Genomic DNA, 15552 nt, shown 5'->3' on the forward strand with positions numbered 1-15552 from the left:
AATGTGTCCCAGTTTGTTTCTGGAACCACGGATGCTGGTAACAAATACTTGAGTTTTTTTTTCTGCAGAAACAAATACTCGAGTATGAAGTTTGCATTCATACGATCATTCTACTTATTACAAGGTTAGCAACGAAACCTATACCTCTACTGGAGAAACATGCAAGCCCCTATAATTTGAGTGCCCTTGTCAAAAGGAAGTCTCGTCACATACAAAATCACATATTGTAATGTTAAATTTAGAGGAATGGACTTGCTCACGTGATCACGATGACTCTGAACACCCTTCCTGTTGGTAGGACTCACACGAGATGTTGATTGCTATGATATGTTTCATGTTTCTATCATGTGGTGCATGGTATTTCCATTCATGAAACCATATTATCAACTCGCTAGAAGACACTACCAAAGCCGCTTGAAAAGGTATCATAAGTAAAGAGCATAATTAAAAGTTTCCGCCACAAGTGCAGATAAGCAAAAATATTGAGATGCCTTCCAGTTTTTTTTTGTTTTCCTCACATATCTCATAGCTAGAAGATATATTAGACGGGGATGTGAAGAAATGTAAGCTTATAGCATGAATCATTTGCGAGGATTATCACGCTAAACCTACACATGTTGTTCTCTTTTCAAACAAGTTATGAAAGCGTATATATAGCAGAGGGGTGTCATTCTAGAAGGTGCTCATTTGTTTTCGAAAATAGCTCATGCCGAAACATCTTGACTTCATGTATATTATTTTTGTTGTCACGGAAGAATTGTGAACACAAGGTACACTTAAATGATGTAAAATGATATGAGTGCTTGGTGTTAGTTGTGGTGTAGTGTGAAATGCATGATGAAACACACGAAGTCCTAGGCCGCCTAATCTCTACTATCAATGGAGAGTTCGGTTCGTCACCTCCACTCCAGTTAATCCCCTTTCCACAGGCGTCTCCTCCCACCGGCTCATCTCACTTCCTAACTCGTTTTTCTCTCCTCCTGCCCACCCTCACTTTGAATTACTATTTATTTTGTCTGATGCCGTACGAAATAAAAACCAATGTAAATATAGTATGACTTGGAATAATTTATCCCCCTTATGAGTGGCGGTCGAGGACGAGCGATGGTCTTTTTCTACCAATCTATCCCCCCTAGGAGCATGCGCGTAATACTTTGCTTTGATAACTTGTAGATTTTTGCAATAAGTATATGAGTTCTTTATGTCTAATGTTGACTCCATGGATTATACACACTTTCTTCCTTCCACCATTGCTAGCCTCTCTAATACCGCGCACTTTTCGCCGGTATCATACACCCACCATATATCTTTCTCAAAACAGCCACCATACCTACCTATCATGGCATTTCCATAGCCATTCCGAGATATATTGCCATGCAACTTACCACCGTTCCGTTTATTATGACACGCTCCATCATTGTCATATTGCTTTGCATGATCATGTAGTTGACATTGTATTGGTGGCAAAGCCACCATTCATAATTCTTTCATACATGTCACTCTTGATTCATTACATATCTCGGTACACCGCCGGAGGCATTCACATAGAGTCATATTTTGCTCTAAGTATTGAGTTGTAATTGTTGAGTTGTAACTAAATAAAAGTGTGATGATCATCATTATTAGAGCATTGTTCCAAGTGAGAAAAGGATGATGGAGACTATGATTCCCGCACAAGTCGGGATGAGACTCCGGACTAAAAAAAGGAGGCCATAAAAAAGAGAGAGAGAAAAGGCCCAAATAAAAAAATGATGAGAGAAAAAGAGAGAAGTGACAATGCTACTATCCTTTTACCACACTTGTGCTTCAAAGTAGCACCATGATCTTCATGATAGAGAGTCTCCTATGATATCACTTTCATATACTAGTGGGAATTTTTCATTATAGAACTTGGCTTGTATATTTCAATGATGGGCTTCCTCAAAATGACATAGGTCTTCGTGAGCAAGCGAGTTGGATGCACACCCACTTAGTTCCTTTTTGTTGAGCTTTCATATACTTATAGCTCTAGTGCATCCGTTGCATGACAATCCCTATTCACTCACATTGATATCTATTAATGGGTAATCTCCATAGCCCGTTGATACGCCTAGTTGATGTGAGACTATCTTCTCCTTTTGTCTTCTCCATAACCACCATTCTATTCCACATATAGTGCTATGTCCATGGCTCACGCCCATGTATTGCGTGAAGATCGAAAAAGTTTGAGAACACCAAAAGTATGAAACAATTGCTTGGCTTATCATCGGGGTTGTGCATGATTTAAATACTTTGTGTGGTGAAGATAGAGCATAGCCAGAATATATTATTGCATTCTGTAATGCGGATTTTCTTTCGCCGACATTCTCTCCCACTCTAGTACACTCATTGGCATTCATTCAACTCTCTTTTCCATAACATTTTATTATTGCATTTGTTCTAGCTCACTAATTATTTCATAGTTCTTATATCTTCTTGTCAATACAAGTAAAATATTGGAGAATAACTCTTGCCAAGAACTAATTGCTTTTGTTTGCCTTCACATTACTTTCAGGTGGAGTACACCAAGGACAAGCTACAGAAATACATTAACAAAGAGGATGACACACTGCCACTCAAGCTCGGAAATGGAACCGTGAGCTGCGACACACCTTTCATCCTTGGAACCGACAAGAGGGCCACCACGACGAACTGGTCATGGTTTCACCACCATGCCAACATGCAGAAAGGTGTCATTTACGCCTTCCATTTTAGCACAAAGAAGGGCGCCGTCTCTCCCTCACCACCCATCGTCTCTAGACGTAATGCTTGTTGGGGAACGTAGCAGAAATTTAAAATTTTCTACGCATCACCAAGATCAATCTATGGAGTAATCTAGCAACGAGGGGAAGGAGAGTGCATCTACATACCCTTGTAGATCGCTAAGCGGAAGCGTTCAAGTGAACGGGGTTGATGGAGTCGTACTCGTCGTGATCCAAATCACCGATGATCCTAGTGCCGAACGGACGACACCTCCGCGTTCAACACACGTACAGCCCGGTGACGTCTCCTACGCCTTGATCCAGCAAGGGGAGAAGGAGAGGTTGGGGAAGACTCCATCCAGCAGCAGCACGATGGCGTGGTGGTGGTGGAGGAGCGCGGTACTCCAGCAGGGCTTCGTGATTTGGGCACCGGCTGCATGTACTCCCTCCGTTCCATATTACTTGTCGCTGATTTAATACAAAGTTGTACTAAATCAGCGACGAGTAATATGGAACTGAGGAAGTACATAACAGGCGATGGCTGTGGTGGGGAAGGACAGGCGGAGAGCGGGGGGCGTCCTAGAAGTAGGGCGTGGCTCTGCTTGCCCGCCTCGTCGGATCCGTGCAGCCACAACACCAGCCCTTGTTGCTGCAGCAGCGACATGGGGAGGCATCACCCGGACAGCGCGGAATCACCAAAGAACCGATCGGCGGCGCGGCCGGCGGTGCAGGAGGTGGTTTCTGCCGGTGAAGGGTGCGGCGATGGAAAATAGTGTGGGCGTGGGAGGCCGGAGGCGTGGGCTCTTCATGTGCGGAGAGTGGGCGGGCTGTCCTGCGCGACCCAAATATAACCTCACCCTATCCCTGTTGCCGTGGGGCTCTGGAACCACCCCCTGCCGGCGGGAGTGACGGCGAAGGGCCGGATTATTGCGTTTTGCCTTTTTATTCGTCGTGACAACGATGGTGGTGAAATTTGGCTTAGTCAAGTATACTTCTATCATGCTACCCCTACCATATATGCATCACTCAGAATAAAATGTGTCCAAATTTGTGTACGACGTCAAAGGCCGGCACAATGTACATTTTTTTAACTCCCTATAATTTAAGGGCCTTGTCAACTAGTACTTCCATCTCATGGAACACCACATATTCTGATCTACTGAACCGAAGGAAACGAGATTGTCCCGGACTCCCAGCTATGGTGGTAACTATATTCACTGTTCCTATTGGAAGAATTCACGCTGAGAGGTGGCGCACAATAAACCAACTGCAGATTGGAAAGAAACCACAGACAAAGTGCATACCAGAAGTTATGGAAAGGAATCACATATTGGAAATAATAATTATATGCAGCCCGGGTTTTTTGTTTTCCTCCAATATCTCAAAGCTCATGGATATGTCTTGCGGGGGAAGAAAATAAATGCAAGCCTATAGCTTTGGCACATGCATATGCGGGAGGTTTATCACTCCCGGTTTACATGTAGTAATGCTTCGAAGCAAGTTCACGAAACCATACATATATAGTATAGCAATGTCATGCTAGAAGTGTGAGCTTGCATTTCATTCATGCAATGTTCTTTTAGTTGTCATTTAAGAGTTGTGAATCAAATGACCCTCAAGAGATAAGGAATGGTATACGTCCATGATGTTAGTTGGGGCGTAGAGAGAAATGCATGAGGAAATACAAGAAGTTGCATAGGCCTAATCAGGTTCCAAGTTCCATCCATTATGTCTTTGGTATGTCGGCAGTACCACTAATGGAGTGCCCATGTTCCCATTAGAATGCCTGAACAAGAAGATTATAAATCTCTCTCTCTCTCTCTCTCTCTCTCTCTCTCTCTCTCTACGCCCCCAAGTGTATAGTGTACCACATGCTAAGATTTTAGGCTTATCTAACGTTGTATCTCTCCCTCAATAAATTTGTGAAATGTGTTTTTAACTAAGACATGGAAACCATCACTTAATTGTCCTTGAAGGATCCTATTTTCAATTAACCATATTTCTTGATGTATGTTTACACAGAAATGCATGTGGATCATTGTAATCTTTTCAACAAATAGGGGTGTCAAAGACAACAAGGTGCTAAAAGAGAGAAGTGCCTACTGCACGCCCCCCACCCCACCCCCGCCCAACTCTAGCCCTAATCTAATATAGACCCCCAACTCCAATATTGTCTAATCTGCACCCCTAACTCTCAAAACCTGCCAGAATTCAACCCTCCCCTGCCCGTTGACCGGTTCTCAGCCGTTGACTAGGTGAACAGTAAACTAAAAGAAGTGGGAAAAATTCAAAAAATTAATTTGGTTTTTTAACCAAGCGAGTAAATTCAAATTTTTTTTGGAAAAATAATCAAAAAATAATTTCAAATTTGCCATCGGGTAAACAGTAAATTCAAGCAAATACAAAAAATAATTTTTTTGCATGAATGATGTTAGAGTGCATGATGTCTGTGCCAATTTTCAGCTCATTTGGACATCTAAGTAGCTCTCAACAAAAAATACAAAAGTGGAGTCTGTGAGACAGTTAACTCTTTATGCATCGTTCGGGCCGGTTTTGTAATTTTTGCTGAGAACTACTCAGATGTCGAACGCAATGAAAATTGGCAAGGACCTCACACATTGACATATGTTCCATGCAAAATATAAATTCAGATTTTTTTTGTGAATGTATTGTTCACCGGGTGCAGATGAGTGAGAAAAAAAATTGATTTTTTTCAAAAAATAAAAAATAATGTTGTTTTTTTCACCGGATGAACAGTAAATTCCAAAAAAAAAATAAAATGTTCAAAAAATAATTACATTTTTTTATTTACTATTCTTCCCAGTCAAGGGGTCGGCAGGGGGAGGGTTGAGCCTAGCTACTATTTCCTTCACAAAGATTCTCTTTGGATAGAAAATTTGGAATTTGCTAAGGAAGATTTACTAGGAAAAGGGAGCTGAATATTGGCATGTGGCAATGATTTGGATATGGAAGAGTGCCCAAAAAGTTTGAGGGCAATAGGAGGGGTCTAGATAGCACTTGCTTTGCAATGTGCCAATCTGGCCAAAAATTTGAAATTGAAGCTGGGCTCACATAGATGATTGGATTCTGCTGCAACTTTGGAGGAGGATAATAGTTTGGGCATATAAAGGCACGGTAAAAATTTCATACCATTTGGGTAAATAAAATTGGTAATTCCTTCACAATGCTCTCCACTGAACAGAAAATTGGAAACAATATTGAGGGAAATTTGCTAAATTAATTGAGCTAAAATTTGGTGGAGGGAGTTTCTATGGGCAGGATCATGTCCTGGTAAATTTTCTGCAATTATAAATCAATATAAAATATAGTTGCTCCACAAACTGAAAATATTACCAGAAACAAAGATTGGATGGTGAGATCACATAGATTGTTAGATGGGGCTCAAATTTTGTGGAGAGCTATGATTTGGGCATATAGAAGATGTGGCAAAAATTCAAATCATTAGAATATACCGAGCTAGTACTTCCTTCACAAAGCTTCTAGCTGAATAGAAACTTTGGAAATTTGCTAAGGAAGATTTACTTGGCAAATGGAGCTGGATTTTGTCATGAGGCAATGATTTGGATAGGAAAATGAATATTCCTGGATTATTTTTGAACTAGGCAAGGAAGGTTTTTGACATATTTGAGGAACATATGATCCAAAGAATTTATGAGAATTTTGGGGATAACAGAAATGTAGGTTGCTTCACAACCTAGGGCAAAAGTTGACATATGGACATGACACATAGGCAAAAATTGACACATCAACGTGACACATACACAAAACTGATGAGGTGGCGCCTAGTCATAGCAAAGCACCGGAATTTACAAGGCTATGACCATCTATATTGGTAGTGATCAGCTAGAAATAAGGCAGCGCACCAGTGTTGTCTGCTTTGCGACCATTTCGTGTAAGAAAATTACGACCTTTCTGACCAAAATGGTCGTTATGGTTTAGGGTTTGGAGCCCCTCGAACAGCTTACGACCAATTGGTCTCAAAATGGTAGTAGATTTACAACCATTTCTTACAGGGTCACTGACAGAAGGTCATAAATTGACATATTTCTTGTAGTGTAGCACCAATATTGCTGGTTGTAGCTCCTTAACGGAGCCATCGCCACAAACCACATCGCGGTAACCATAGGAGCTCGCCGAGCGTGGTCCAGCAAAACCGTGATCAGCTCTGGAGCATCCCGCGGTCAGCTCCAGTTCACCCTTTGCAGCTTATCGCGTCTGTGGTTTTAGATCAGGTGAGGAGGGATAGAGGGCAGATGGGGAGGAAAAGGTGCAACCTAAGAGGCCGTTCATGGTGAGATGAGAAGAAAAGGAAAGATGATGAAAGGATAAGGCTAGGGCGGCTGAGAAAAGAGATAAGGGAGATAGGAAAGCGATGGCTGGGACCCACCAGCCTAGCACGTGCACAAAGCGGTTTCGTGGATCATGGGCGAAGTGTGGGAGCACTTGATCGCCCACGATCGAACGAGTCTCGCACAGTCGACCAAAGTTGCTGCCAGCCAGCCGGGAGGCAATGGTAGAAGGGTGAAACTAAAGCGGGCAAATTTGCATGTGGTGTGGACTTCTAGTGGTTATGGTAGAGCTGCAAATATGACCCACATTTTTATTGTTTGCATGAATGCGACATGCAATACAAGAAAAGGTATGATATTCAAGTGCAATCTCCTTCAAATTTATACACGACTAGATTGGCCAACACTCGGGCTATCAGGTGGTTTGCAGTCGTTGACACGTGGGCCTCAACGTTGTTTTGTTTTTTGAGGGGAGGCATCAGCGTTGGTGCCTGGATTTGCCAGCGATTGTGTTAGTTTGGTCAGCCCACTCCTAACTCTTTTTTACTGGAAAGTCAGCCTGCTGAATGGGCCGTGATGTAGCTCTGCACAGTGGGATAGGGCGGGTGTGCAGTATTTTCTTGACGCAATGTGCAGTTGATTTTTGGGAGTGTCTAAAAAAAGTTGATTTTTGGGATTTCCTAAAAAAAAAGTTGATTTTCGGGAGTTTGGGGCAGCTGACTTAAGCGGTGGCTCTAAAAAAAAGGCTGAGTTGAGTGGTGTACTAAATGACATGTGGGCACGGTTGTGGGGTTTTAGCTGGCCGTGTTTATACGATTTCCTTTCTTAAAGAGAGAAAGTTGACTATGTTTACGTTTATCCTTTCGTTGCATGTTTGGTGACCCGGGTGTGTATTTTTTGAGGAAAACATGCAATTTTTTTTTACGAATTCTAAAAATGTCTCAGAGTTAAATAATTGCCCACAAACTGAAGAATCGATGTTTGAATTTTTTAAATTGTTCTTACATTTTAAAATCGTCCCAAGTTTAAAAAACGTGAATTAATTTTGAAAACGACACGGTGGTGTGTTTACGTAGCTATTCGGCGCGTTACACTTGGAATAGGATTTGTCCTAGGCCAGCTTTTCGTTGGCCACTGGTTCTTTTAGGATTTGTTCTTTTGCTGCAGCTTTGTTCAAGGGAAGAAGTTTATCTACGCTTGGCTGAAGAATAAAACAAAAAAGTAAGACACATAAATACACACTACTCAACCCATCACTGAGGCTCACATCATCTAAAATCACATACTCCCTTCGTCCGGAAATACTTGTCGGAGAAATGAATGTATCTAGATATAATTTAGTGCTAGATACATCTAATTTCTAACCATTTCTACGACAAGTAATTTCGGACGGAGGGAGTACAAACTACTCGTCTATAGCAGACTCACGGGGAGCCGTTTTGCAGAATCAACGGACTTGTATATGTGGAGTGTTAGGATTGGGATTAGGGGGTGGGGCGCAAATTCTGTAAACGTCTGTAATCGTCCGCGGGTGTAGTATTATTGTTTCCGAGGTGAGCAAACACAGGTTTCCCTCAAAAAATAAAAATAAAATTGTAAACCCTGGCCAGCCGGGTGCATCGAGGGCGATCGGCGGTCACCATCAGAGCTATGACTTTAGTGGTTAGGCATCCGATGGCGCAAGTGCTCACGCGTCAAATTAAGTGGGCCGACGCGCGATAATCTACCCTTCAAGCATGAGAGCATCTCCAACGGACGCGCGAAACGGGGCGCGCACGTGGTAAACAGACCCTTTAGCACGCGCCGAGCGTTTTGCCGCGCTTCAACGGCAGCGGGAAAACCACGCGCGCGGGAACCGCTTGCGTGCGCGCGTGAAAAGGCGCCAGCTCGCGCGTCATATTTTGCGCGCCGCTTCCGGCGCGTCTATAAAATCCAGCGCACGCCACGCTCCTCTCCACGCCTCCTCTTCTCCTCTTCTCTCGCTTTCTCTGTGCCACGCGCCGCTCCAGCGCCCCGCCACCGACGCGCCTCCGCCGCCCCAGCGCCACGCCATGCCGCCGCGCCGCCGAGGAGAGTCCGGCTACCGCGGCGTCCGCCTGCGCCCCAACGGCGGCTACTATGCGGAGATACGCTCCGGCGATCTCCGGCTCGGCCTCGGCACGTATGGGACGGCGCGCGAGGCAGGCCGCGCATACGACGCGGCGGCATGGCGCCTAGGCCGGCGGCGCGGCCAGATGAACTTCCAGGACGTGTACACGCTCCAGCAAGCGCTCGACCGTGCCCTGCCGCCGCGTCTGAACACGGTACAAGACCATGCGGAGCACGCCGAGCGGCAGCGCCGCCTCCTCGTCGCTCAGGAGGACGAGCGGGTCATGGCGGAGTGGCGCGCCCGCCACCCGGAGGACGTCGCCTACGAGCAGGCCTACTGGGCAAGGCGTCGCGAGGAGGACACGCTAAGGCGCCGCGAGGCGCGGTTGGACAGACGTCGGCGCAAGGCGTTGGCGAACGCGCAGTTCGATCTCGTTGCAGCAGGTGGCCAGTCGTTTTTCACGGTGAACGATGATCGGTGGTTGGACATCTGGCTGGATACCTCAGACGACACCGCCGAGGAGAATAATGGTGATGATAGCGATTTGGAGTTGTTTTCTATCTATGTATGCCGTAGTAGTTTCTATCTATCTATCTATGCCGTAATAGTATCTATCTATCTATGTATGTCGAACTATCTATCTATCTATACCGTTGCACCGATGTAAAATATCTTTGTATCTTTTTTTATCTATGTAATTTTAATTTAAAAAATATTCTACAATGAGCGCGCGCTGCATTTTACGGCGCCTGCTGGAGCTGCGCGTGCGTGCGGCTTTTCAGCGCGGCTGCTGGAGCAAACGCTGCGCGCCGCGCCAAACCAGGCGATGGGCGCGCGCCAAATCCGTTTTTACCGCGCGGCGCGTTGGGCGCCCGTTGGAGATGCTTTTAGTGGTTAGGCATCCGATGGCGCAAGTGCTCACGCGTCAAATTAAGTGGGCCGACGCGCGATAATCTACCCTCCAAGCAGGAGACGAATTCAACACCACCTACGGCTACGGCACCGGCTACAACACGTCAATGGCGAGGTGTGAATGCATTCTTCTCCACACAAAATTCCGCGAGAAACTTGCTGCATGCGCTTCCTTCAAAAATGGCGGCCCCAGTGTGGTGTCTAGCTTCCCAAACTACACTACTTCGTTGCATTTGCGCTACACAAGTCGCGCGCCCGCCATGCAACTTGTCCTAGCCCGGCGGTGCCACCTGGTACTCGCTCTGTTCCTCCTGCTGCAGCAGGCCGTGGCTTGCTCGGCCGCCGCCGCCGCCGGCAGCAACAACGAGACGGACCGCGCCGCTCTGCTGGCGTTCAAGCACGCCGTCTCTGGAGGCGGCCGCGCCGGCCCGCTGAGCTCCTGGAACGACTCCTTGCCCTTCTGCCGGTGGCGTGGCGTCTCGTGTCACGCTGGCAATGGCAGAGTGACCGCGCTGGTGCTCGCGTCGGCGCGTCTCACCGGCGCTATCCCTCCGGCACTCGGGAACCTCACCTTCCTCTCGTCTCTTCAGCTGCCGGACAACGGGCTAACGGGGGAGATACCTACGTCCGTCGGCGGTTTGCGGCGCCTCCGCAGGCTGAACCTCTCCGGCAACCAGCTCCGTGGGGCCATCCTGGCAGAGGCGGCCCTGCTCACAAACCTGACGCACCTCAACCTGTCGCGCAATCTGCTCGTCGGCCGTATCCCGCCCGGGCTCGGCCGTCTCGGCGGTGCGCTGGTAAATCTGGACCTCTCCAGGAACCAACTCACTGGGAGCATACCGACCTCCCTCGCCGGGCTGCCGTGGTTGCAGCGGATCCGCCTTGGGAACAACAACCTCACCGGCAGCATACCACCGCTGTTCGCCAACATGACGGCCCTCCTCGGATTCACCTTCAAGTACAACTACCTTGACGGTAGCCTGCCGGAGGACATAGGCCAGTCCTCTTGTCGGCGAGCTCCCGGCGTCTATCTACAACGTCACCTCCATCAGGATGATCGAGCTGTCTTACAACTCAATATCGGGGAGGCTCCGCCACGACATCGGAGACTCGGTCCCGGAGCTCTACTTCCTCAGCATGTTCGGCAACGAGCTCGTCGGACGGATACCAGCGAGCCTGGCGAACGCGTCGAAGATGCAGACCATCAACCTGGGCGAGAACAACCTCGTCGGCGTGGTGCCCGCGGACCTTGGCGAACTCAGGGAGCTCCTCCATCCCACCTGAGCTTCAACATGCTGCACGCCAGCACACCTGGCGAGTGGCAGTTCGTGGATGCCCTGACGAATTGCAGCAAGCTGCGTGTGCTCCACATGTTCCACAGCGATCTCTCCGGCCAGCTGCCGGCGTCGGTTGCCAACCTGTCGACGGAGCTCGCGTGGCTGGACTTGTCGTACAACCGGATATCTGGGACCATCCCCTCCGGTATCGGCAAGCTGAGGGGTCTGACAACGCTCCGATTCCAGGCCAACAACTTGTCCGGGGTCATCCCGGAGTCGACGGGCCTTCTAACTGGCATGTTTGAGATGCTCGTCTTCGGGAACCGGCTGACCGGCACGATTCCGTCGTCGCTCGGCAACCTCACCAAGCTGACGCAGCTGGAGCTGAGCGAAAACGAGCTCGTTGGCGAGGTGCCGCCGAGCTTAGCGGGTTGCCGCAGCCTCGCCTACCTGAGTGTCGGCGGGAATCGGCTCACTGGGACCATTCCAGCTCAGGTTTTCACCATACCGGCAATGTCCTACATCCTAAACATGTCCAACAACTTCATTTCCGGCGAGGTGCCACCGGAGGTTGGCCGCCTTCAGAGTCTCCAAACCTTGGATCTCTCCAATAACAGATTGACTGGTGCGATCCCCGCGACGATAGGCCAGAGTCAGATGCTTCAGAGGTTATATCTCCAAGGCAACCTGCTCCGCGGTGGCATCTTGCCGTCGTCATTCGGGAGCCTCAAGGGCCTGGAGGAGCTGGACATGTCCCGCAACAACCTGTCCGGCGAGTTCCCACGCTTTCTGCAAGACCTACGGTACCTGCGTCTCCTGAACCTGTCCTTGAACCTTCTCGCCGGTGAGGTGCCGGTCAAGGGAGTCTTCACCAACGCGACGGCCGTCCACCTCACCGGGAATGGGGGCATTGGGGAATTGGGCCGGCGAGGAATAAAGGTAAATCGCTTGCTCTGAAAGAGGCCTACCGACACTATGTTCTTGGAAGGGCTGACCCTCACGAGGTTCGTCGAGGAGGCCTGCTCCGGAGGCGGCATCTTGTCCGTCATCGATCCGCGGCTGCTCGGCGATGTAGGTGGACACCCGCCGCAGGTTGAGCGGTGCCTGGTGTCAGTGGCGAGGATCGGCATATCGTGTGCGAGTGAGCTGCCGGCGGAGCGGCCCGCTATGAAACAAGTGGCGAATGAGCTTGGAAAAGTTCGAACATCTCTACTTCTAATGGACGACTTGTGAATAGTCTGCGTGGTTTATTTTCGCTGGTTTTTTTTCGTCATCCTCCCACCTCCGTTTTATTTTCGTCATCCTCCCACCTCCGTTAACTCGCTACCCTTCTGCGAAAAAACCCAGATCACATAGTAGAAGCATCCTCCCACCTCCGTTAACTCGCTACCCTCCTGCGAAAAAAACCAGGCCAATCCAACTCCTCTCTCAATCCAATCCTCCCACGCCCGGTTGCCTGCCGGCGAGCCGCCACCGGCAGGGTCGCCGCCGGCCCCGCCGTGCTCGCTCCTCCTCAATACATCTCCACCACCGCCGTTGCCTGCGCCCCTGCCGCGTACGTCTCGCGCGTGCCTTAGCTGCGACGGGCTCGTTCACAGCAGCTGCCGCATGCGCCCGCCCGGCGAGCTCCGCCGCCAGCCGTCACCTCGCTGCCCTACGTCTCCCAGCCTCCGCGCCAGCCCGTCCCCGACCTCCCTTGCGCCCGCTGCCATGTCGAGCAGATGCCGCAGCCCAAATCTTGAGCCAGGGAAACCCTAATCGCCCCAGAACTATAAGGCGCCGCCAGCACGCATTTCCCAAACCCTTGCGCCACAACCAGATGACAGGTAAGGGAGGAGAAGAGCAGCAGCGAAGATGGTGTCGCTAAAGCTGCAGAAGCGCCAGCCGCCAGGCCTCGAGCGTCCTCAAGTGCGGCAAGGGCAAGGTTTGGATCGACCCCAATGGGGTCAATCCACCCCCTCCCTCTCCCTCCCTCGCCCCGCATCTCGATTTTCTCGCGTATTCCGCAGATCTGTGGGGAGGTGGTGATCCGTGCGGTTTAGGTGGTTCGAGGCGGGTAGATCCCTGCTTTCTTGTGCCACGCTTGCTCATAGATCACATGAGCAGCCTTGGGTTGCCGGGATTAGTGTTCTTGGGGTAGCTGATTTTTTAGCTGAAACATCATATAGCTGACCACTCTATGGATTTGATTTTGTTCTGATGTCCCGTGATAGCTATGGCACTATGATGTTGCCACTCTGATCGTGTTTCAGATAGCAGATGAATCAGAGTCACGTGGATGCTTGTAAAACCCGAGTCACTTAGATTGAGCATCCACGCTTGCTCTTATTTTTCTGTTGTGTGGTTAATGCATCTCCAAGTGTTTCACCCTATTAAATTACTAGCTTATCTGCCAGGATTTGATAGTACGAATCTATATAGGTCCAGTCAAGTCTAATGTAATTGTTTGTGCATATAGTTCAATATTATGGGGTCTCTCCATGTTATGAATATGTTTCCTTGCGGGGCACTGGCAGACTGCAAAACACGTACAACAAGAGTTCGAACATAGATTAAGCTATCCTTGAAAGCATGTTTCTCCAATAGCTTAGCCATGCTAACTCCTTGAAGTTAATTCTACTGATGAAGCTAATCGAGTTGCTGCTTCTGATGTTGCTTTACCTTGATGTGCAATTGACTTCTAACAATGAAACTAATAGAGTTGTTGGTTTCGGTGTTCCTTTACCTTCATGTGCACTAACACAGCAGCATAGTTGGATTATACTAAAGTGGTTGCGCCATTAGCTTAGCCATGATAACTCCATGTAAATCTTCTGCCAGTGACAGAGTTTAGGTGTTATTTTACCTTTTAACGCATTAACACGTGTATAAGTCGTCTTGTCTGTTAAGGTTCAATTGTCGCTTCATTTTGTGAATGTCAATCTCGTGGACCTAGCTCCCAATTATGTTCCTCAGTTTGTATTAGTAAATTTGTAGTTCACACGCACTTGAATGTCAGGTATTGCAGTCACATCCATTCTTATGCTATATGTTGTTTGTTTATAACAGACAGTTTTTGTGTTAGTTTTAACTCATATTTCTGCATACTTTGTACCTGTTCTGTTCTTTCAATTCATGTCTAATGTCTTCCATTAACTCTCCGCGGAGGTGCTGGCGGGCCGGTACATACGTCAGTGCATCATCTATCTCATACTCTCAGTCACATACTCACATCTATGATAATTGGAGTATATTCATCTCCAATTACAGCCTCATATTTTTTTGGATATTCATTTATAGCCCGATAACTCCGCCTATGTTGTGATAGGCTTGGCGAGCCAACGTAAAAACTCAGCCACTCTTATGGAGATGAAACCCAAAAGATTTTCGTTGGGGCGTAACCCTCTCAGCGACGCGCCACATCGGAACCCGGGTGTGGTGGAAAATGGGCAAGGGCCGGGCCGTCACCCCCCAAGTGGCGCGCCGTATCTTGATCCGGATACGGTGGCAAGTGAGCGAGGATCGGGTCGTCGCATCCTTAGTGGCGCGCTACATCGGCGCCCGGATGTAGTGGAAAATGAGCAAGGGTCTTCGCATTTGACTCAACGAGTGCGAAGGGTAAGGAAGCTAGCCGAGCCTAGGAGGATTCGCTTAGGTAGCTGGAACGTAGGGTCTCTGACAGGGAAGCTTCGGGAGCTAGTTGATGCAGCAGTGAGGAGAGGTGTTGATATCCTTTGCGTCCAAGAAACCAAATGGAGAGGACAGAAGGCGAAGGAGGTGGAGGATACCGGCTTCAAGCTGTGGTACACGGGGACGGCTGCAAACAGAAATGGCGTAGGCATCTTGATCAACAAGAGCCTCAAGTATGGAGTGGTAGACGTCAGGAGACGTGGGGACCGGATTATCCTGGTCAAGCTGGTAGCTGAGGACTTGGTTCTCAATGTTATCAGCGCATATGCCCCGCAAGTAGGCCACAATGAGAACACCAAGAGGGAGTTCTGGGAAGGCTTGGAAGACATGGTTAGGAGTGTACCGATTGGTGAGAAGCTCTTCATAGGAGGAGACCTCAATGACCACGTGGGTACATCTAACACATGTTTTGAAGGGGCGCATGGGGGCTTTGGCTATGGCATCAGGAATCAAGAAGGAGAAGATGTCTTAAGCTTTGCTCTAGCCTACAACATGATTGTAGCTAACACCCTCTTTAGAAAGAGAGAATCACATCTGGTGACTTTTAGTAGTGGCCAACACTCTAGCCAGATTGA

The 15552-nt window shown here is 48.3% G+C and overlaps 1 protein-coding gene across 1 annotated transcript; it reads left to right on the forward strand.

Moving 5' to 3' along the window:
• Positions 1–10241: 10241 nt before the first annotated feature.
• LOC123186505 (LRR receptor-like serine/threonine-protein kinase EFR) lies at positions 10242–12410 on the forward strand. The gene has a single exon (XM_044598264.1). The coding sequence runs from the start codon at positions 10292–10294 to the stop codon at positions 12263–12265; it is 1974 nt and encodes a 657-aa protein (XP_044454199.1). The 5' UTR covers positions 10242–10291; the 3' UTR covers positions 12266–12410.
• Positions 12411–15552: the final 3142 nt, after the last annotated feature.

Source organism: Triticum aestivum, chromosome 2A (genome assembly GCF_018294505.1).
Source record: "Triticum aestivum cultivar Chinese Spring chromosome 2A, IWGSC CS RefSeq v2.1, whole genome shotgun sequence".
In the NCBI taxonomy this organism is placed as follows: Eukaryota; Viridiplantae; Streptophyta; class Magnoliopsida; order Poales; family Poaceae; genus Triticum; species Triticum aestivum.

Coding starts and splice junctions, on each gene's coding strand:
- LOC123186505 (XM_044598264.1), top strand. CDS start 10,292: ATGCAACTTGTCCTAGCCCGGCGGTGCCACCTGGTACTCGCTCTGTTC.